Genomic DNA, 23,499 nt, shown 5'->3' with positions numbered 1-23,499 from the left:
AATAAGTAATTCTTCTACTAGCTTTCCAAGTCCCAGTGAAACTTCTGGGGCAGCCCCTGGGAAGGCCGCCGCACCGGTTCTGGGAAACTGTCAGGAGTTTAGGGGGGCGGCCCGGGGCAGTGCGCTCAGTCAGCCTAGACCGGGTACAGGGTGCGGGGTCCCCACCGCAGGGGGACCTGGATCTGAGAGTGATAATAAGAAACGGAACCCACACCCTCTCCTCCTCCAAGGCCCCTCGATAAGCGGTTCTCAACCTGTGGGTCGCGACCCCTTTGGGGATCAAACGACCCTTTCACAGGGGTCGCCTAGGACCATCGGAAAACACATATATAATTACATATTGTTTTGTGATTAATCACTATGCTTTCATTATGTTCAATTTGTAACAATGGAAATACATCCTGCATATCAGATATTTACATGACGATTCATCACAGTAGCAACATTACAGTGATGAAGTAGCAACGAAAATAATTTTATGGTTGGGGGTCACCACAACATGAGGAACTGTATTAAAGGGTCGCGGCATTAGGAGGGTTGAGAACCACTGCCCTAGATGAAGGTAGATTTTCCTTCCATCGACTGAGATGGAGCAGCGCCCAGAGGCCCCTGCCCATAACTGCCTGGACTCCAGGAAGGAGCCTGAGCCCTGAGGCTGGAGGAGGGCTGTCTACTTTGAAGGGCAGGTTTTCAGATAAACATAAAGGCGGGGTGGGAGAGGAGAGCCAGCCGCTTGTGGTGCTTGAGCAGTGGGACCCGAGGGCGTGAGGAGGCAGGGTCACGGGGAGCCTTGGGGAACACTGGGCACCCCCGGATGGATGCCCTCACATGGGGCAGCGGAGACACTACAGTCCGGCCTCCGGCTTCCGAGGGGAGGGAGTCAGAGGTGGGACCTGGCCGCCCCAGCTGCTGGCGGGTGGGACCCCTGGGGCGCTCAGAGGCGCAGTCCCGTCTCCCTGGGCAGAACGTGTCTCCTCCACCCCAGGACCCTCCCTACCAAGGGCCTTGGTGGCTGAAATGTCTCCAGCGGCTGGGCCTCCCCACGACTCCCTGACCTCCCAGGTCCGCTGTGCCCAGCCCTGCTGCCTCTCTTGGCACTTGGCTCACCAGGGCTGGGACGCCGGGCGGTGCCTGGCTGTCGTCTGCCTGTGTCATATAGGCCACCCAGGACTTCTCTCCGACATGGTGTTCACATGGGGGCGGGTGCCGGACCGAGGGCCTCTGGCGCTCAAGTTTGACAGTGGTCCCCCATCCCCAAAGTGGGGGATTCCGGTCAGGCACTGGGGCAGGGAGACCCCAGTCCTCAGCTTCCCGTGCCCGGGTCAGGGGCGCTGGGAGCGGCCAGCAGCAGCGGGAGCTCAGGCCGGACCAGGGCGCCGCTGGAGGAGCCGCGTCCACCCTTGGGCGGGCGGCCACGCCGCCAATGCCTGGCGGTGTTTGACTTTGAGTCCGATCCGCGCAGCGAGAAGGGTGCACACACTCATGCGTCCCGACTCCGACCGCAGCGTGAGCGCAGACGCCGAGCCCTCAGACCCGCACCCGCCCCGCGCCCTCCCGGGCGGCCCCCCGGCCTGCGCCGCGTGACACCCCCCTCCCCCCGCCCGGGACCACCCAGCGCCGCCGCCACACCCACGTCCGCCCCGCCTGGCGGCCAAACTCCGCGCGGCCCTCCCGCCCCGGCCCAGCCCTCACCTTGCGGGGATCGGCTCAGGGACACGGGGTGGGGGGTTTGGAGCGGATTTGTTTTTGCAACATTTTCCCATCAGACCATCCCCGCCCCCGCTCGCGGTCCCCCGCCCCCCGCCCCCCGCACATATACCCAGCGCGCAGACACACACACACACACACACACACACACGCACGCACGCGCGCACACACGCACGCACACACGCGCGCGGCGCGCACAGGCAGACACGCTCCCTCCCTCCCTCCGGCGCGCTCTCCCTCGCCGCCCGCCGCGCACGCAGCCGCCCCGGCTCCCCGCGCCCGCGCCCGCGCCCCCCGCCGCCCGCCGAGCGAAGCGGGGCTGGGCTCGGTGCTGCTCATGGAGAAAGTGCCGGGCGAGATGGAGATCGAGCGCCGGGAGCGCAGCGAGGAGCTCTCCGAGGCGGAGAGGAAGGCGGTGCAGGCGACGTGGGCCCGGCTCTATGCCAACTGCGAGGACGTGGGGGTGGCCATCCTGGTGAGGTAGGTGTCGCCCCGGCCCAGCGGCCCGGGGGAGGGCGGGCGGCAGAGGCTTCGGGCAGGGCGGGCTCGGCCGGTCCGAGCTCCCCAGATGCGATTGGGGCCAGGCCGGCGGCGAGCGAGCAGCACGGGGCGTCTCGGGTGGGCAAAGCTCTCATTGAGCCTCCCTGGCTCTGGGCGCGGGGCTCCCCAGGAACTAGGACCCCATGAAGGGGGGCACCTCTGACCCGCGGCTCCTGGCCTCGGAACTCAGCCAGGCATGCCCTCCTCACCAGCGACCCCAGCCACCCAGCTGAGCTGCTACGGACACATTTCACTCACCCTTCAAAGGGGTGCTTCAGTGGGGCTCCCCATTTTAGAGAAAGGAAAACTGAGGCTCAGCCCGTGAAGGGACAAGGAGGAGCAGAGCCGTCTCTCCAGCTCATCCCCTTGAAAAGAATGTGAAGCCTCTTGGAAGGACAGAGCAAAGGGCAAGAGAATAGAGGCCGGAAGGAACGGAGGCCCCTGCCCGCAGGCCTCCCTGCCTCCCTGCCTCCCTGCCTCCCTGCCTCCCTGCCTCCCTGCCTCCCTGCCTCCCTGCCTCCCTGCCTCCCTGCCCTGGGAGCACCGTAGGGAGGCCGCAGGGAGTCCCAGGTGAGGCGCAGGGGAGCCAGAAGTCCCCCTCCACACTGTCCCTGGAGTTCCTGTGGAGGGAAGGGGAGCAGCCACAGGAGACAGGCCGCACCCTGAACCCACCACCTGGGTGGGAGAGGCCATGTGTCTTGAGCTCAGGGGTCATTAGGGCACCAGGTTGGCGGAGGGACCCTCCCCCCCCTCCCCACCTTCCACCGCACACACAGTGATACTGTTCTTCACCCACCTACATGCCGGTGCTTACAGCATTCCTATAGAGAAAGTGTCCCCAAGCCCCACACGCTGCTGACTGACTAGCTCCAGATCGGTGCTCACTTCCCACAAGTGCGGGCCCTGGGGGTGCCGGCAGAGAGGAGCTGCCCCTGTCCCCCCAGCCCCTGTCCCTGGCAGAGGGGAGCTCTGCAATCTGGGACAGAGCAGGGCCGTCTTACCCCTGAAGATGGGGACCTCGCTGGGGAAAGGATGCTGAAGTGCACGCTGGTCTGTCCGTCTGTCCGTCCGTCTCCCAGTCCTGGCCAGGACCTGGCTCCTCTCTCCCCACCTCGCTCTCTCCCTCTGCCTCCCCCAAGCCTGGGGCCTCCCCAGCTCTGTGCTGATGCGCCCTGACTCCAGGGAGGACACATTTGGGAGGAAGAGGAACAAGAAGCGCTCTCGAGGAGGTGGAGGAGGGTTCCTGAGGAGGGGCAGCTGTTTCGGCAGCTCCCGGGGGTGGTGGGAACTGGGGTGGTGGGGAAGCTAAGAGGGGGTTTCAGATCCCAAAGCCTCAGGCATTCGGAGGTGCAGATCCACACGTGGAAGCACCCATACAGGCACACGGTGGGCAGAGGTGGGCAGAGGAGGGCAGAGGAGTCCCAGCCGCGCCAGAGCCAGCTGCCTCCCTGGAGGGCTGCTCTCAGCCATGTGCAAGCACCCCCCCCCCCGCCTCAGGATGCTAGGGTGCACCCAGGGGTCACCAGGAGGAAATGAGACAGTCCCCAGGGCCTGTCCAAGATCTGGCTCCTGGGTCTCACCCAGCCCCTCCAGGAATGGGGGTGCACAGAGGAAGGAGCTGAACCCTGAGGGCTGAGCTGCCTGAAGCCTCTGAGCTCTGGGAAAGGTTCCTTCCCCCCTCCGCACCCCTCGGCACCCCTGGTGCACTGGTCCTGACCCTTACAGGGGCCTGGGGCTGGGCTGGGGCCGGTGTTGACCAGGCTGCTCAGCACTGAGACAGGCCCACACTTGGTCTGAGAAGGCCAGGGATAGCGGCGAGTTCTGACCTGCCCGCAACCCCAGGGCACACTCACGTGACCCCACCTCTAGGCTGAGCAGGGTCCAGCCGGCCCAGCCTGGAGAACGGGCCCAGCCCCTCCCTGCCAGCCCCAGCCCCAGCCCCAGCCCCAGCCTCACCAGCCTTCCTTCCCTTTCCTCCCCCTGCTCTCTCCCCAGGACCTGGCCCTGTGGGGGTGCTATAGGGGGATAGTGTCCCAAAGCAGCCCCTCTGACCCTGTGCCCCTCAGGTTTGTCACAACTCCTCCTACCCCACCCCCAAGGACAGGCCCCAGTGAGCCTGAGACACTGGCCCTGGGACCATCACTCTCCCCCTCTCCCTCCCCACTGAGCTGAGGCAGAGGCACCCTTGACCCCCACCACAGTGCTTGTGGCCGTGGAGGAGCTGCTGGGGGTCTGAGCAGCCGCCACACCCCCGCTCCCTGCAGGGGCGATGCAGAGGGAACACCCAGGCTCTGGGTTGTAACTGGGCCCCCCCCCCCCCGCCCCAGCACTCAGACAGCCTGAGGCAGGCTCTTCGGGGAGCCCAGATGCCTCTGGAGCAGAGAAGCTCCCCAAGGCTGGCTGCTGGGGCTTCTCCGGGCAGCTCAGGCCGGATGGGTGGGTGGGGGCAGGCTCAGGAGTAAACGCTGGGGGCCAGGAGCAAAGCCAGGACGGAGGAGCAGAGCCCGTGGCCCTAGACTCCCCTTGCACAGAAGAGGGGCTCCTGGACGGTCATCCCTCAGGGCCGTCATCTGGTGCCGAGGCAGGAGACTGACCTGGGTCCCGGGCCCCCGCCCCCCTCCCCCCCACTGCAAAGTGGGAAACTGTCAGAGCAGGGATGGCCAGGCCCCCTCCTGGCCGACCGCCAGCCTCACGGGGCCACCTTGGGCATCAGCGCTCAGGAGGGTGTTGCAGATGAATGAGAGCGCATAGTAGGTGCTCAGTGAATACTTCCGGATAGTTCCTCACCGTAAGACGGTGTAATAGCTGCTCAGTCGTGGGAATTAACTGAGAGAACAGGCGGAGAGGCTGTGCACATGGGACGCCCCAGGCAACCAGAAACCACTCTTTTGGCTGCAGTGTAGACCCCCCGAGTCTGCAGCCCCCGCTGAGGGCCGGGTTTTCACGTCTGTGCTTCCTTTCGAGGCTTCTGTTTTCAGACTCATCACCTCCATTGTCCGCACCAGCACGCCTGTGAAGTGGCGAGTGATGGGCGATGGGCGGGAGGGATTCCTCTCACCTTTGCAGACAGGAGGTGGTGAATCCTTTGCCCAAGGTCACGCTTGGCCTCGGAGAGGGGCTCCCCCAGTCTCCACAGAGGCCGTGTGCTGTCACCCCCACCATCGGCAGCCTCCCGGCTAGGACGGCTAGGACCAGCGGCCCCCTCTGCATCTTTCTAGCTCTCGGGTCTGAGACCTCCTCTGGCCTAAGGGCTGTTTTGGCAAATGATCAGCTCCCGGCTCACAAAGGGGGACGCTCCCAAATAGGAAACAACCTGAGAGAGCGTCGGTTAAGTTTACGTTCCGACTGGGCCTGTGCAGGCACCTCCCATGGCGTCCAGCCCCACTGCCAGCGGCAGGCGGCAGGGCCCGGGCCGGCCCGGTGATGTGCCCGAGGGTGCATGAGCCCCAGCTCTGCCCTCGGGCTGTGGGACCCAGGAAAAGGCGGCAGGGAACCCACTCATGGCCGTGAGGGGAAGCAGCAGGCGCTGGGCCAGCCTGGGCGCTCGGGGAGGAAAGGGCCCGGGGAAGGCATGCCACTGGGTGGAGAGGAAGGCAGGCGCCCAAGGACTTCTGCCAACGGCCAGTGAGGCTGCGGGGCCAGAGGGAGATGCCTCGCATGCAGGGCGCGCGGCGTGAGGCTGGAGAAGGGTGTGGGCAGGTCTGTGGGCGGACATCTGGGAGAAGGCTGGAATGCAGGTTAGGGAGGTAAACAGTGGGGAGCCGCTGAAGGTGTCTGAGCCTGAGTGATGCGATGAAAGTGAGCGTTCCACACACACACACACACACACACACACACACACACACACACACACACACACACACACGGCGGGCTCCAGCGCAGGCTCCTGGAGCGGCGAGATGAACGGCGCGCAGTCATTCCAGGGCCGAGCCAGGCAGGTGGAATCCGTGGCCCTGTAACTAAGTCCACCGACTGCCGGTCGCTGCAGGTGAGAGGCGGGTGAGGAAGGAAAGCCAGCCGCTCTCCTTTGCTCACATCGGGTGCTCCAGCTTGAGCAGACCGGCGGCCCGTTCCTGAGCGCCGTGTCCACTCGGTGAGGACTCCACACACAGGGTCTAGTGTCTCATTTCATCTCACAGCAGCTCACAAGATAGGGACCACGGAGCCATTTCACAGAGGAGGAAACTAAGACTCAAAAAGGTCAAATAACTGGCCCGAGGTCACGCTGGCCCGTGATTCCAGAAGGAAAGCTCTTATCTCTCAGCCGTGCTGGGGGCCTGGAGGGAGTGCAGGGCTTGGGAAGGAGGCAGAGGCCCGGGGGTGAGGCCGAGTCTGGGGAAAGGGCCGGGATGGGGGGAGGGGGCCGCATGTAGCCAGCTCGGCCACAGGACGTCTGTGTTGGAGGGACAGCTCACAGGGAGCTGAAAACAATGATTGGCGTGGGCCCTGCCTCTCCCAGCCCGCACCCCCATGTCCTGGCCACCCCAGGGTGGGCCCCAGGGCAGCCCCTGCCTCATCGCCACCCCCTCCCCCCCAGGTTCTTCGTGAACTTCCCGTCGGCCAAGCAGTACTTCAGCCAGTTCCAGCACATGGAGGAGCCGCTGGAGATGGAGCGCAGCCCGCAGCTGCGGAAGCACGCCTGCCGGGTCATGGGGGCCCTCAACTCCGTGGTGGAGAACCTGCACGACCCTGAGAAGGTGTCCTCTGTGCTCGCCCTGGTGGGCAAGGCCCACGCCCTCAAGCACAAGGTGGAGCCCGTGTACTTCAAGGTGTGTCACCACCCACCCCGCCTGCTCCTGGGCCGCCAGGGCCCACTGGCCACCTGCAGGCTCCGGGGCTCACCGGACAGTGGAGTGACCACTGGGCCACCCAGTCCTCCCCTGGCTGGGTGGTGACAGGGAGGGGCAGCAGGATGGAGGGGCTGGTGTGTGATGAGCAACCTCCTCGCTGGAGAGTGGGTGCTGGGGGCCTGAGGGGGGCCTCTGGGCGCCCAGGCGTTGACGCCCCCTTCCTCCCTCTGCCCTCAGATCCTCTCTGGGGTCATTCTGGAGGTGATCGCCGAGGAATTTGCCAATGACTTTCCGCCCGAGACGCAGAGAGCCTGGGCCAAGCTGCGTGGCCTCATCTACAGCCATGTGACCGCGGCCTACAAGGACGTGGGCTGGGTACAGCAGGTCCCCAACGCCACCACGTGAGGAGGGGTGAGGGTGGGCCGGGAGCTCCCTGGTCTCCGTCTCCCCCGGGGCCCAGGGCTGACCTGGGCAGGAGCCCTGCCAGGAGGCGGGTCTGGGAACAGACGCAGTGGGAAAGGCCGGCAAACCTAGGCCCCTGCGCCGCTGCGCGAGCTGTGAGCCCCGTCAGATCCCCAGCCCAGACCCAGAGCGGGGCCTCCTCAGAGCCCGGCCCCTGGGCCCCTGGGCGGGGAGGGCGGAGGCTGGCGGGAAGGCTGGCTCCGGGGCCAGAGGCCGCAGGCGCTTCCTGCGTCCCTCCCCGGCGGGCACCGGTCACATGGGCTGTTTTCACCTGAGGCCGGGCTCCGCTCTCCCGCTCGGCCTTGGCCTCGGCCAGGTGGGGGGCGGGGGGGGGGGGACAGTCACGAGGACGGCGCACACGCCAGCGGCGGCCCAGCCGGAGGCCGCGGGCGGCCCTCACGCGCACCACGGCGTGTTTACTTCTGGGCTGACCCCGAGGCCCCGTTCCCAGTGCCGGGGTGAGGGCCGGAGGTGGCTCCGGGAGGGTGGCCGCTGACTCGGAGCACGAGGGGAGGGCTGGCCCCCCGACGTGGCGGCTGGGAACACTCCGGCCTCCCGGGGCCCCCAGGGGCGGCCGGCTCCCAGCGCCATGAGAGGCGGGGCAGGAGCAGAGGCGGGAATGGGGAGCGGGGTCAGCCAGCAGCTCAGGACACGCGTGTGGAGAAACAGTCCCCGCAGTTTCCCATGGAACAGGCGGCGGCCCCTCCCGGCCTCCAAGCTGGCCGGGGCCTCGGGCCGCCTGGTGGGCTGTGGGCGCAGCTCCGAGGGAAGGTCCCCAGGGCAGCCTTGGGAGGCCAGGCCTCCTGACTGTCCATCCATCGTCCCCCCAGCACACCGGCCCAGCCTCTCCTCTCCCTCCCCCGCCCCCATCGCCACCCCCAGGGGAGCGCGTCCTCCGCTCTCAGGAACTGCTGGCTACAGCCCGGCGGCCGCTCCAGATGTGCACAGCTGGCCCTGGCCTGCCCAGACCCCGGTGGGTGGGAGGCAGAGGTTTACCTGCCGGGAGGCGCTGGCAGGGCCCGGGGACCTGCCGGGAGCCAGAGGGGCAGGAGGGCCAGTGGCGGAGGGGGCTTGCCCGCCCACCCTCTCCCCAGGCAGCCTCTGCTGCCAACCAAGAGCTTGTTTACAGCCAGGGGACACGACTTCCTGCTTCTAGAGAAAAGGCCTTTTTACAGGGGCCTGAGGGACCGAGCTGGCCAGCGCCAGCCCAGCCGGGTGAATCAGAAACATGTGGACACGCTTCCCGACACCAAGCCCTGCCCCGCCCCCTTCTTGCCCCAGCTGGACCCCGGGGGCTTACATCTCACCCAACCCCAAGAATTAGGAAACCGAGGGAATCTCCTCATCTGCCCCCTTCGTCTCCGTGGAGACGGCTTCTGGGGAGGGTGGCCGGGCCCCGCTCCCACCTGGGCCGGGCACCTCACAGTTGGGTTACCGCTCTCCCCAGCCGGGCAGTCGTGGGGATGGTCCCCTCCACCCCCTGCCTCTGCCGAGGCCCCCCCAGCGGTGTTCCGAGCTGGGGGCTGGGGGCTGGGAGCTGGGAGGGAGTGGCTGGCAGTCATGGAAGAAAGGCCTCCATCCAGTTCCTCTTATCAGGGACGGGGTGGGCCAGACGCCACTGTTTACTGAGCTGTCTCTGCTTAAGGGTGTGGGTGCGTGTTTGTGGGTGCGGAGGCGGGGGGCGTGGTGCCGAGTGCACAGGGCCATGTGTACAGAGGCTGCCTTTGGGTGGTCCGCGGGGGACCCGGCCGGCCAGGCGCGCACACGTCTCCATCCACAGCAGAGAGTCACGTGTGCGTGGCTCTTGGCAGCTGGTGAGACACGTGCCCACAGTTGATGCCCCTCGATCCCCACGGAGCGAGGCGAGGCAGACATTCCCCCTGTAGAGGAAAAGACCTGGGGTGCAGGCGGTTCCACGGACTTGCCTGGGCCCAGGTCCCCTCGGTAGAAGGAGAACTGGGCCTTGGGCCCCCCGGGCTGCTTTCCCCTGTGCCACGCGGGGTCTCAGCGTCCTGCCTCACGCCCCCGATTCCTGTCCCCTGGTCCCAGTCTGTGCCCCTTGTGACCTGTTGCTCCATCTCTCGTCCACAGCCCGCCGGCCACGCTGCCTTCTCCCTCCTCGGGGCCGTAGGGCCCCTGCTGCCCTCCCCCCTCCCTGGCAGCGCCTTGAGCAGAAGGCCGAGTTCTGAAGACCCTCCTTGACCCTCCGTTGCTGGGTGCCAAGGAAGCCGGAGGAACCCGACTCATCTTCCTGGAGAGAGGCCTCTGCCTGGGCCGCGGCCCCCTGGAGCCGCCGGGAGGTGGCACTGGATGCTGACCCAGTGGCGGCCGGTGGCCTGTGGGGTGGGGGGCCCTTCCTCCTTGAAGAGCCAGGCCCCCTCTTCTTAGCTTTTCTACTCACCGTCCGAGACCTAGCTGAGCAGCTGGCAGGAATCGGGGGCCTGCGAGTCGCCGCAGGCTGCGCCAGCCCCGTTTCTATCTGCCCGGCCAGCATGCAGGTCTCGCGTCACCTCTAGAATATCACGCACACATATCTACCATATATACGATATATTCTATATGCAGCCTATATAAAGATATATATACATTCCCATCTAGACTGTGTCCCTGCGGGGCCCAGCCGCCCACGGGAGGCCTCGGCTCTGCGCCCCTGTGCGTGGGGCAGGGAGGGGCCCCGCACATGCTTCTGGGCCGAGGACGGAGTGTTCTGGCGGAGATGGGGGTCCCGCATCAGCACAGAGAGGATCGGGGCCTGTGGGCGGAATTGGGGTGACCCAAGGGCCTGCGTGGGCAGGGCTGAGGTGACGCAGCCCACTCTCGGACCAGCTCCCACATTCCTGCAAGAAGGGTTTGGCTCTCCCCACACAAAAGGATGTGTGTGGCTCCCTGCCCTGCTCCCTAACAGTCAAGGGCAGGCAGGGGGCCCGCAGTTCAAGGACAGGACGCCTGTGCTGGGGGAGGGGCGGAGGTAGAGCCCCATCTGCCTTTGTCACGAAGACAGCCCAGCCCCGGCGGGAGGAGGGGCGATGGGACAGGACCAGCTGCCTCCATCTCCTCCCGGAGCTCTGGAGCTCGGAGGCCGGGGCCTTCCGCCCACCCCTCCCTCCATCTGGGTCAGAGCCGCGGGGACACCCCCGAGTGTGCCCCTTGGTCACGTGTGTCGTCCTCAGGATGTTCTGCTGCTGTGACTGTTGTGCCGTGTCCCCTCCTGTCCCATCTCGCCCAGCCATCCGTGTGACTGCCTGTCCTCCTTTTGTAGTTTCTGATGTTTGTAACCAGACCCAGCCGTGTCATTAAACAGACTCCTCTTCCTGTGTCTGCTCCTCGCTCTTCCTGCCATCTGCCTCGCCCGGCTTCTTCAGTTCAGGGCTTGGCCTCCCCCCTCCTACCTCCCTTTCTCCTCGCAACCCAGCCCAGGTGTCTGCCTTGGCTGTCGTGGACCCTCTGAGTTGGGGTCCACCGGGCTGGAGACTGGGGTGGCCAGGAAGGGTGTCTGTGCTTGTTTAATTAAGGTGGGAGGGGTGGGGCTTTCATCTTTTGTTCTGGCAACCTCCCTGGCGAGAATGGGATAAGGGAGGGAGGGAGTCAAGGCAGAGGCGTTCAGACGGAAGGCCCAGCCGTCTCAGGGTCCTGGCGAGGCCTGTGTCTTCCAGAGGGGGGCTCGGCCAATGCCTGGCCTGCCGCTCAGGGTACCTGCGGGGGGTCCGCCGTGGGTGCTGGGGAAAGGACACGTGCTCTTAGTCTCAAATCCCAGCACCTTCCCCGAGCTCTTCGCTCCCAGGCCCCTTCCCAAGCCGTGGGTCCTGCATCCCACAGCCTGGGCCAGGCCCGTCCAGCCCCCACACAGGATGGAGGCAACAGCAGGATCAACTCCCGGGGGAGGGACCCGAGGTCACCGCCCTGGGGGGCTGCAGGCGAGGCAGGAAGCAGCCGCTGCCCCTGGGGAGGGCCGCTGGCTGCCTGGGAAGATGCAGCCGACACACAGGAGAGCCCTGTCTCCCGGAGCAGCTCGGACTCCCGGCGCGCAGGCCCCGCCCTCGGCTCCTGGCCTGGCACGGCGAGGCCTGCGATGGAAACCCAGAGAATAAACAAATACCACTCTTAGAAAGCAAAAGCGGTGCTCGGGCCAAGCGTGAGCCGCGCGATCGGGGACGCGAGTGCAGAGGGGACAGGACCGCGTGGGCAAAGCCTTGCCGGGGAGGACCGTGCGCCGGGCTCGGAGGCAGACTGCCTCCCGGTGCTGTGTGACTTCGGGCTCGTCACTCCTGCTTGCTGAGCCAGCCACAGTCACCTCCGATCGAGTGGCCCCAGCCTCAGGGGATAGAGCATCAGCCCATGGACTGAGGGTCCCGGGTTTGATTCCGGTCAAGGGCCCGTCGTACCTCAGTTGTAGGCAGGCTCCATCCCCGGCCCTGGTGGGGACTCGGGCAGGAGACAACCAATCGATGTGTCTCTCACATCAATGTTTCTCTCTCCGTCTCTCCCCCTCCCTTCCGCTCCCTCTAAAAATCAATGGAAAATTTTAAAAAAGGAAGTGGGAGTGAACGTGAGGCCTGCCTTGCAGGGCAGGTGCCAGGAGGAGGAGGAGGAGGAGGAGGGTGGGTGCCCCAGTGCTGGGGGCCGGGGTGCTCAGGAGAGTGAAGGTCTGGCCATCGGAAGCGGTGAATGGAAAGAGGAGAAGGTTCGACTGGGCCAGATGAGTCTTAAGAGAGAGGCGGGCAGAGGAGGAAAGAGGCCGGGAGGTGCGTGAACAGGGTGATCTCAGGAGGCAGAGGGCGAGGGGGAGGGAAGTGGAGACAACCCGGGCGGCCTGCCTGGCCCCGGAGGCCATGGGGACTGTGACCGGAGGGGCGCCGGCCGTCAGGAAAGATCCCCTCCCCAATTCGCTTCAGTGGGCTTCAGAGCGGCAAAGGGGCCGCTGAACCAGCCCAAACCGGAGTCATGCAGGAATGTCGCCCTTGAGAACGGCTCTCCCCACTCCCCACTCTGGGGAGAGGACATTGGCAATTAATGATTCACCAGGCGTGATGTCTGAAGGGTGGGGGCAGCCTCCGTCCCCTGCGGAACCAGGGCAGGGCCCAGGGGCTGCGGGGAGGCGAGCCCGGGCTGGAGTTCTGTGCTGTGCTCTGCACTCAGGCACGGCCTTGTCGTGGAAGAGCTGAGCAGCCGGGTCAGCTCCCGCTGCGGGCTCAAGCTGTGAGCCACGGGGTGTCAGCCCCCCGAGTCTGCGGCGGCTTCCCCGCCGAGCGGGCCTGCCCGCGCGGTCCCACCGCGACCCCTGCTGGCCGCGGTGGGAACGTCACCCGGGAAGCCTCGGCCGGTGCTTGGGCGACGGGACTCCGACTTTCCTGACTCGGGGAGGAGGCAGCACCGTAGCTGAGCGGAGGCCAAAGGACACACGTGCGCCCCCCGTACATCCTACGGAAGTGTCCTCCGTATTTGCAGCCAAGTGCGAAAATGTAATAAATGCTCTAATAAAAGGGAAGCCTCTCTGTGTATAAAACCCCCACCAAGCCCGGGCTGCTGGCCTGCCCCCCCTGCCCACCCCCCACTCCGTCAACAGGTAGAAGCCAGCTCAGCGGGGAACACGGCAGCCAGGGGGCTCCTGGAGACAAACAACAGCCCTTGTCCAAAATGCTGACGGGTGAGCCCTGCGGCCTCCCCGCTGGGAGAGAGTTGAGAGGCGACCTGCCCGCTCTCCAAGCCTGGCTGGGTGGCTGCGTGGGTGGCGGCCGCAGGGGCAGTGGGGGAGGGAGGAGGCCAGGACTCCCGTTAGCAGCGGAGGTTGTGGGAGGCAGTAGAGTCAGGATTTATTTTTAAAGTTGGCCCAACAGGAAGGATTGGTGGGCTGGAAGCTGGGGGTGAAAGAGAGGACAGCTGAGCATCCTGCCAGGTTTCGGTTCTGTCTGCTTTTACTGGCCCTGTCCTCCCGGGACACAGCCAGGGGAGAGCAGGTGTGGGCGGGGAGGCCATCACGAGTTCCCCTTTGTCCACAGGGAGCCCATGGGGATGCCGTCAGAGCTGGGACTTAAATTGGGGGTGGGATGGGGTCCCTGGGCAGAGACTGTGGGAAGAGAAGAGGGGCAGGTCAGGGCCCTGGGGCACTGGACCCCGAGGTCAGGGGTAAAGGGAGGCACCCACCACGGGAAGGGGGGCAGGGGCTGGGACAGAACCCTAGAAGCTTCCAGGAGAGCATCTCCGCGAGGCCGCCGAGAACCCGCCGGGAGCCACCTGCTGACCGCCTCTCTGAGGCCAAGGTCATTACCTGAGAAGCCCGTGGGTGCAGCCCGGAGGGGGTGAGGGGAGGGGGCAGTGAGTGGGTTTACTCAGGAAAGGGGGTGGCAGGTGCTTCCTGAGAGGCGTGCCATGAACAGTGCCTGCCAGGGAGACTTTTGTCAAAGAGAAACTGGAGCTGGGCAGTGGTTAAAGCATAAAAACCAGTTTTACCCAGGACCATTGCAACGGGGAAGAGACCTCAGCGTAGAACCGGCTCAGTGTGGGCAGCGTGGGCAGCGTGGGCAGCGTGGGCAGGCGGGATTGACGCAGCTGAGGCGCTGGGATGGGCGGGGGTTGGGGGTGGGTGGTGGTGGAGATTATTAAGAGGAAACACCGGGTGTGAGGAAGTTTTTCCTCAACCGACCCAACAGGGTTCTTGCTGAAGGCAGGCCGGGGTGGGTCCGACATCAGCTGGGGATGGGCGGAGGTGAAAAACCCAGGGGGAGCCCAGCCGGCGTGGCCCAGGGGTAGAGCACTGACCTATGAATCAGGAGGTCAGGGTTCGATTGCCCGTCAGGGCACATGCTTGAGTTTCGGGCTCCATCCCCAGTGGGGGGCATGCAGGAAGCAGCTGATTCATGATTTTCTCTCATCATTGCTGTTTCTATCTCTCTTCCTCTTTTTTCCTCTCTGAAATCAATAAAAATGTATATTTTTTTAAAAAAAGAACCCAGTGGGGGATTCCAGCTAGATGACTGAGCAGGAGTCCTGCTAAAACTGGACAATGCTCTGTAGCCGGTTTGGCTCAGTGGATAGAGCGTCGGCCTGCGGACTGAAGGGTCCCGGGTTTGATTCCGACCAAGGGCATGTACCTGGGTTGCAGGCACATCCCCAGTAGGGGGGTGGGGAGGTGTGCAGGAGGCAGCTGATCGATGTTTCTCTCCCATCGATGTTTCTAACTCTCTATCCCTCTCCCTTCCTCTCTGTAAAAAAGCAATAAAATATAAAAAAAAACAAAAAACAACCGGATGATGCTCATGAACACAGAGTCCACGTCAGGCCTCGTGGAGACCAGGGAGCCTGAGGAGCACTAGAGAACCTTGTCCCTCCCTCCCTCGGGCACAGGGGAGCAGCAAGTTCCTGGGGGGGGGGGGGGTGAGGGTGTCCTGAATAACTGCAGGCCTAGCCCCGGGCCTTCCAGTGGGTGTGCCACATGGGGGGGGGGGCGCAGCTGACTGCCCAGGACCCATCCGGGCACACAGGGGCCCGAGGAACCCGCCCTCCAGGCCTTTTCTGCAGCTGGGAAGGGACATGAGGGTGGGGGGGAAGGCAGGCGTGGGGGGAGGGGAGGGGCCTCCCAGGGCAGGTGGGCAAGGGAGCCCTTGACCTTGTCTAAGTCCACAGGCAGACCATGCAACGCGGTTCATTGTGAAAAACAACCATTTTGTGATGTGAAAGCAAAAAGTGTTCCCTGCGTTTCAGAAAACGTAGGCGAGAAGTCACCGGTAACCCCTCACCCTGGACCTGTCTTCCAGGTGCCCCTTGTCCGCGTCAAACATGCCATAACACTTTGCATCTTTACACACGGCCTTAAAAAGTGCACAGGGGCTCGGCACGAGTGCAAAAGCAATAGCTGCTCGTCGCAGCGAGGCTGAGGGGAAAAGAAAAACACAGAGAGGATAAAAATTCTCTGCAGCCCCCACCCCCTCCCACCCCCGCCCAACAGCCGTAACCACTGGTGGGGTTTTGGTGGAAACACTAGCGGCCCTGCCCTGGGCACCCACACGTGACACCCGGCGTTGACGTCACCTTTGACATTAAGTCGGGGTCACGGGCACAGAGTGGTTTCAGCAGACCCCTTGGCCTGCAGGCAGGAGCCTGGAGATCGCAGGAGCCCGCGGCCGATGTCGAGGTCACGCAGGGACAATAGCGGTGGACGCCGGGGCGGCTCCATGTGGGCCTGACGCATTCCCAGGGCCTCCTGGCTGGCCCCCAATTTGCAACGACCCAGAAGGAGGCCACCATCTCTCCCAGGCAACGGCAGCGCCTCCTCCGGGCCCGCAGCTTCCAGGCCCCTGCATTCTATTCCCCACTCAGCCCAGAGGAGGCTTTTACGAGGGAGTCAGGTCACGTGGCCTCCTCCCACCGTTTCCCACGGTCACAGGCAGAATGCAGAGTCCTGGGCAGGACCAGGGCCAATCGCGTCAGCCTCATTTCCCACTGCCCCCCCCCCCCCGCCCCCTCACTCTGTGCTCCAGCCCCTCCTGCCTCCCGGCTGCTCCTCAGCTTCTCCTCCCTGCCTCAGGGCCTTTGCACTTGCTGTTCCTGTCACCCAGGGGCTCTTCCCCTGCACCCTCTCCTGGCTCCTCCCTTCACTCGGGTCTCTGCTCACACATCGCCTCCTCAGAAGCCTTCCCTGACCACCCGTCCAGCAGGGCAGCCCCGTCCCTCTTTCTTTATCTTGGTTTGTTTCCTATGGCTCTGACCGTGACCTGACATTGCACTTTGGGGTTCTCTGCCATCTTCTCCATGAGGGCGAGGGCAGTGAGGCACTCGCCTCAGGGGCAAAATTGAAGGGAGCACCCAAAACTTCAAGAAGCAAGAGAAAGCATATTTTAATGCAATATTTTTAAAAAGTCAAAATGGCCCTGGCTGGTTTGGCTCAGTGGATAGAGCGTCGGCCTGCGGACTGAAGGGTCCCGGGTTTGATTCCAGCCAAGGGCACATGCCTGTGTTGTGGGCTCGATCCCCAGTTGGGGGCGTGCAGGAGGCAGCCAAGCAATGGTTCTCTCTCATCATTAATATATAAAAATATATTTTAAAAATATTGCTATATATATATATATATTTTTTATCATGAATTTTGTGGGCATTTGACTTTTTTTAAAAAATATATTTTTATTGATTTCAGCAAGGAACGGAGAGGGAGAGAGAGAGAGAAACATCAATGATGAGAGAGAATCATCGATTGGCTGCCTCCTGCACACCCCACATTGGGGATTGAGCCCTCAACTCAAGCATGTGCCCTGACCAGGATTCGAACCCTGACCTCCTGGTTTATAGGTCAATGTTCAAACCCTGAGCCATGCCGGCCAGGCTGAAATCAATTTTTTAAAAAAAGTACTAAACATCCCTAGCTGGTTTGGCTCAGTGGATAGAGCATCGGCCTGCAGACTGAAGGGTCCCGGGTTCAATTCCTGTCAAGGGCACATGCCTGGTTGCTGGCTCGATCCCCAGTAGGGGGCGTGCAGGAGGCAGCCCATCAATTGTTCTCTCTCATCATTGATGTTTCTCTCTCTCTCTCTCCCTCTCCCTTCCTCTCTGAAATCAATACTATATGTTAAAGTATCAAACAAACAGCAGGGCCCCATGCTACTCTCCAGGCCCCAGCCCCTGAGGTCCCAGCCCCTGATGCGGGCCCTGCCTCTGGACAGGAGTCAGCAGGGAATTGAACCTGCCAATGAACTTGGGAGTGGATCCTCCCCCGACTGGGCCTTGAGATAAGCATTCACAGGCCCAGCCAACACCTCGATGATGGATGCAGCTAAGCCCTGAGCCCCGCGGGGCCCCTGACCCACGGAGACTGTGAGATAATAAACAAATGGTCTGTCTCAAGCAGCCAAGTGTGGGGGCGACTTGCTGGGCAGCCTCACTAACACAGCGTGTTCTTCTGTAAAGCGCAAAAGCAAATGTAATCCAAGGTCAGTAGCTAGAAACTAAAAAAGAGGTCCCACAAATCAACTTTAAAATCACAAAGCAGCCTGGCCAGTGTGCTCAGTGGTTGAGCATCAACCTATGAACCAGGAGGTCAAGGCTCATGCCTGGTTTGCAGGCTCGATCCCTAGTAGGGGGCCTGCAGGAGGCAGCCGGTCCATGATTCTCTCTCATCACTGATGTTTCTCTCTCTCTCTCCCTTCCTCTGTAAAATCAATAAATATATTTATTTTTAAAAATTACAAACTGTGGGGAGCCGGCACGGCCATGGCATACGCATGCCAGCTCAGCCTGGTGCAGTGACCCTGAGTGGGGCGATGAAAGGCTTAGAAAAGACAAGAGAATGAGAGCTGGGTCTCGGTGGGACGCTGCCCCTCAGATGGACAGCGCCCGCGCCCACCAGCCATGTCTTTATTTCATAGCGGATGCCACGAGGCAAAGTCAGGGCGTGATCAAGATGTTTACAGCATTCTCGTGGGTTTCAACCCTACTCAACTACATGCACCTGAACTCTATCAAGCCCACATCACTCAGACACGTGGGCCACGTGTTCGGACCACAGGTTCAAGCTCACAACCACAGCTGTTGGCTATCACTGTGCTGGGAGGGCTCTGCCCTCCAAGCTGGGACTTGCACGTGGCCATGAGAGGACTGTGCCCTCTCCTCAGTCCAAGGCTTGAACCTGTCCAAACGCTGTAGCCGCTCCCCATAACAGACTAGCCCTGGCCAGTGTGGCTCAGTTGGTTGGAGCATCGTCCTGTGCACCGAATGGTTAAGGATTCGGTTCCTTGAGCGCGAGGCCTTAGGCCCAGGTAGGGCCCCTGTGGTTCCCTTGAAAGGCACGTCCCACTGGGAAGGCAGGATCCATGCTCCAGTCTTTCCCTTTATCCACCACTTTCCAAAGGAAGGTCTTGGTTTAATAAATGGCTCGGGGGTGCCCAGGGTTTCTCTGGATGTTCCTGAGAAACACGGGATTTTCATGATTGCAAGGTTTTTCCATGACCTACGCTCATTTTTGATGTTCAGATTATTCAATTTGGCCAGCGGGAGCGCTTTCCAGCTGGTCCCTGTGTCTTTTTGACGTGACCCCATTCATCTGTCACAGCCTCCCTGCTCTCTGCACCAACCAGAAGTCCCCCGCTCCCCACACACTTCCCCGCCCAGGCCCGGAGCCAGCCGCTTCTCCAGGGAGCCCTGGTCCTTCAGCCCCTCCCGCACCAGGGGCTCACAGTTCTGTTGCCTTCTCCAAACTACTGTACTTTTTTATACTCATCTCCTCTATCCATGGACTGTTTTCACTTATTTTTCTGTGAACTATTTGTTCTTAGTCTTTATCCAATTTTCTCTTAGATTATTTTGCAATTTTTCCCTTTATCCTCACCCAAGGACATACTTTAAAAAGAGAGAGAGAGCCGAACCAGTTTGGCTCAGTGGATAGAGCGTCGGCCTGCGGACTGAAGGGTCCCAGGTTTGATTCCAGTCAAGGGCATGTACCTTGGTTACGGGCACATCCCCAGTGGGGGGCGTGCAAGAGGCAGCTGATCGATCTCTCTCATCGATGTTTCTGGCTCTCTAACCCTCTCCCTTCTTCTCTGTAAAAAATCAATAAAATATTTAAAAAGAGAGAGAGAGAGAGACAGGAAGGGAGAGGGAGAGAGAAACATCAACGTGAGAGTGAAGCTTCGATTGATTGATTCCCAAGTGCACCCACCGGGGGTCGAACCCACAACCTGAGTATGTGCCCTGACCGGAACCGAATCCTCAGCCTTTTGGTGCACAGGTTGAGGACACTCCAACCAGCCGGGCCACGCTGGCCGGGCCTGGCTTGTCATTTTAAAGTTGATGTAAGCAGGACCTCATTTTTCAGTTTCTAGATATTGACCCTTTGATGCCATTCATTGGAAGTTTGCTTAGCTTTTAACTCTCATTCGCTTAGCTCTGTCCTGGGCGTCTTTTTGGCACCGACTTCGCCGCTTTCACATCTTCACATTGTTGATCTTTTGTTTATGGCTTCTGGGTAGGGTTTCGGGGGGGGGTGTCTTTCTGGGAAGGCCTTGACACTCAAGGCGAGGTAAACTGCCTAATGTCACAGGTCAAACAGTGGTGAGTTGGGCATACCTGAGTGTTTGCCACCAAAGCCAGTGCCCTTTCCCCCAGGCCTCAGGTCCTGGGAGGGGGCGCGGGGCGGGGGGAAGGGGAGATGCAGCAGCAGCAGCACTCTGGGGTCTGCAGGATGAGCCCCCCTGGGAAGCGGGAGGTGACGTGGGCTCTGGAATAACATTCCAAGTCTATTCCCAATGGCCAGTCGGAATGGCCAGGCCTTGGCTCAGACTAGCATGACCCAGAGGAAGGCTGATAAAGGGTTGAGAACAGCACGTGTTTGAGGAGCAGGCTGCTGGGAAGCTGAGACTTCAAGGCCACCATGGGGGAGGGAAGGGCACAGGAGAAGACAGAGCTGAGAAGTCTGTACCCTGAGCCCCAGGGGTCTGAGCCCATCAGCCTGGACCTGGGTTTCCCTGGGGCCGCAGGCAGTTCCCGGGTGCCGGGGGCCTCGGAGCAATGAGCACCCAGACAGCTGTGTCACGGGCGCCCCTTCCTGGGCTCGCTGTTCTGAAAGCAGGCGGGACGCCAGGGACAAGAGCTGCCTAGGCTTTGCCATCTCACCTCACACTCAGAGCCCCCCCACGCCAGGGCCCGAGGCCTCATGCCAGTCACCCATGGGCAGGGCTGCCAGGTTTTCTGGCGAGAAAGAGGGCGGAGAGGGAGCAAGAGGAATTGTGTCTTCTCCTCCTGGGGGAGGGTTCCTTGGCGCAGTACCCCTGACAGCCACTAGGTGGTGACTATGCATCATCAATAGCAGCGCTGTGCACCCCCCCCCCCCCCCCCCCCCCGCAAAGATATTTGTTCCCTTCTCCCCAAACCCCTCCGGCAGAATCTTCCCTGACTTTGCCCCCTGAGCCCTGAGGGAGGACGGATGGAGAGGACATCTGGGGGCTTGTGTTGGCCAAATTCTAGAGACAAGGATGCCTTGCTCCCCTGGCCCCTCCCGTGTCCCATTCCCCTGCACCTTTAGAGTAGCCTCTTCATTGGTCTCCCCCCTCCCTTCGCCCAAACCGGGGTATCCCAAGCACAGCCAGATGGACCCTTCTGAAGCTGCCGGGTCCCTGGTGGCCGGGAAGAGTGTGGCTTTGGGTCCAGCAGCCGCTCTGTGCTCCACCAGATGCGTGGCCTTGGGCACAGCCCTAAACCTCTCTGAACCCCGACAAAACATCAGCACCCCCCCACTCCGTGGAATGCCATTACATCTCTAAAACTTTTAAATCTCAGCTAATAACGAGACCCCTAATATTCTACTTCAAAGTTATGCTATCCAAGTCCTCTCTCTCTCTCTCTTTTTGCTAACTTAAGGCTTCAAGTTCCCCTTTCCCTTTTCTCCCGAGGGTCACGATGCCTCATTTCTTGTTCTGAGTGTCACGAGGGGCCTCGGGATCGCTGTGTGGTGTTGGGGAACTGCTCCCCCCCCCACCCCCGCCTTCCTACAGAGCAGTGCGGACAAAGGATGAAGGCTTCTCGTGTTAAAACTCAGAGGGTCTGGTCTTTCGTCCACAACCTCCCGTTCCCTCCTCTGCGAGGCCCGCCCTGCCTACCTGGCAACTGCAATCAAGATTAAAACGCGTAATCAGGTCTGAGGAGGCCCTTTTCAAAGCGGGCGGCACGAGAGAAAAATATTGGTGCGATTTCCCAGCCGGAAAACTCCCCATTGTTTACTGGATAAAACAGAAACACATTAAAGCAGTGGTCCTCAACCTTGGCTGCACGTGAGAATCACCTGGGAATCCTTTTAAAATCCTGATTTCTGGGCCTCCTCCTCCGGAAGTTCTGTTTCTTTGTGATGGGGTGGGGCCACAACATAAGTAACAAAGAAACAGAACTTCCGGAGGATGAGGCCCAGAAATCAGGATTTTAAAAAGATTCCCAGGTGATTCTCACGTGCAGCCAAGGTTGAGGACCACTGCCTTAAAGGATAGCTCAGCTGGAGCCTCCAGCACAGGCCACCTGCCGCCCTGGCTTGTCGCCGCCACCCTCCCCAAACACATCCTGTGATGCGGCCAAACCCGGGCCCAGAACTTGCCCTCCCATCACCAGCGCTTCCTTGTTCCTGTGTCTGTTCTTTTCATCACGCCTGCAACCCCCTTCCTCAGCCCCACCTGTCAAGATCCTCCCTACACCTTCAGGCCCGTTCAAGATCGTTCAGCCCTTGATTCCAGTCAAGGGCACGTGCTGGGGTTGCAGGCTCAATCTCCAGTAGGGGGCGTGCAGGAGGCAGCCGGATCAGTGATTCTCAGCATTGATGTTTCTCTCTCTCCCTCTCCCTTCCTCTCTGAAATCAATAAAGATACACTAAAAAAAAAAAAACCATGAAAGTTTAGACTATGTTTTCCTCTAAGTTATAAAAGTAACACACACACATTTTTTTAAATATATTTTATTGATTTTTTACAGAAAGGAAGGGAGAGGGATAGGGAGTTAGAAACATTGATGAGAGAGAAACATCGATCAGCTGCCTCCTGCACACTCAAACCGGGGTTGTGTCTGCAACCAAGGTACATGCCCTTGACCGGAATCGAACCTGGGACCCTTGAGTCTGCAGGCCGACGCTCTATCCACTGAGCCAAACCGGTTAGGGCCACACACACATTTTGTGGAATAAAAGGCAAGGCTCTGTCTCCCTCCTCTCAACCCCACTCCCCCCTCCACGCAGGGCTACTCCACAAATACACTTCCAGAAAGTCTTGGTGGCTCTGCCCGCACATATTCGCATGTTCCTTTAAACGTAGGTCAATGGAACTACACGGAACACACACCTGGATCTCTTCACTTCATGGCTCTTGGACGTGTTCCACGCAGCACAGAGAGCGGGGCCGCCCTGCTTTTAACCACTGGGAGTCATCACCGCAAATTACACCCCTGGTGCATTTAACACCCTTCCCTGCGCGGCAGGTGCTCCTCATTGCAGCCGAGCCGGTGCCACGTGTCTGTGGGACAAAGCCCTGACATGGACCGCCAGCGCGAATCCCTCCCCTCCAGGGGCGCCTGGGGGACCGCAGCTCAGGTGTCTGGCGCATGTGCTGGAGGCTAAAGTCAGCCGGGGACTGGGTCCCTCAGCTCCCTTACCTGAAGCGGGGACGCTGACACTGCAGCTGACCGAGGATGAAACCAGATGGCACATCACCGCGCTCAGATCCGGGAAGGGGCCAGGCTGTGTGCTTCCATCTCCCCATGGAGCGCCAGAGCTTTGCACACAAGTCCTGGTCTCGGTCTTCCCTGCGCCCCATGGCACCCCAGGGCCCTGCATTTTCTCTGGCCCACCCCCCAGGGTATGCCCTCCCCTGGGGGGTGGGCGGCAGGAGAAGCGCCTTTCTCTGGACTGTCCCCACAGTCAGGAGCCCCCTCTTTCCAATTATTAACCTCCCACCCGAGAAGGATTTGGCAGCCCCTGAGACCAACAGTCTCCACAGCTCCAGACCCCTCACCCCTCCTCCGCCTTCCTCCCCCCCTCCTCGCAGGCCCAATTTTTCTTTTCTTTTTTTTAAAAATATTTTATTATTTATTTTTAAAATGTATATTTTATATTGATTTCAGAGAGGAAGGGAGAAACACCAACGATGAGAGAGAATCCTTGACCGGCTGCCTCCTGCACGCCCCCTACTGGGGGGATTGAGTCCGTGCATGTGCCCTTGGCCGGAACCTAACCTGGGACCCTTTAGTAACCCAACCCCGGAATCTCTATCCACTGAGCCAAACTGGCTAGGGCCCAGTCTTTCTTTAAACTCTGCTTCTTCAGGGAAGGGCGAGGTGATGCAGCCCGGCCAGGGCTGGGAGAAGGGCATCCGGGCCTTGGAGTTGTCCCAGCCCCACCCGCTGTGCCCCCCTCCACACGCACCTTTATGGTTGTTTGTCTAGCCAGGAGGGGGAGGCTAGACTAGGTGTTCCCGACCCAGGCCAAGGGTGACCTGGGGCGAGTGGGGGTCAGCCCGCACCATGCACCCCTACCTCCTTCTGCTTGCAC

At 61.5% G+C, this 23,499-nt stretch overlaps 1 protein-coding gene across 1 annotated transcript; it reads left to right on the top strand.

Moving 5' to 3' along the window:
* The first annotated feature begins 1,835 nt into the window (after window positions 1-1,835).
* On the top strand, window positions 1,836-10,815 carry CYGB (cytoglobin). Its single transcript, XM_059671320.1, has 4 exons — window positions 1,836-2,187; window positions 6,785-7,016; window positions 7,275-7,438; window positions 9,591-10,815. The coding sequence occupies exons 1-4, from the start codon at window positions 2,045-2,047 to the stop codon at window positions 9,628-9,630; spliced, it is 579 nt and encodes a 192-aa protein (XP_059527303.1). The 5' UTR covers window positions 1,836-2,044; the 3' UTR covers window positions 9,631-10,815.
* The last annotated feature ends 12,684 nt before the right edge of the window (window positions 10,816-23,499 follow it).

Source organism: Myotis daubentonii, chromosome 16, assembly GCF_963259705.1.
Source record: "Myotis daubentonii chromosome 16, mMyoDau2.1, whole genome shotgun sequence".
In the NCBI taxonomy this organism is placed as follows: Eukaryota; Metazoa; Chordata; class Mammalia; order Chiroptera; family Vespertilionidae; genus Myotis; species Myotis daubentonii.
Note: the sequence above shows the minus strand (reverse complement) of the source record. Positions and strands in the feature narration are given on the sequence as shown.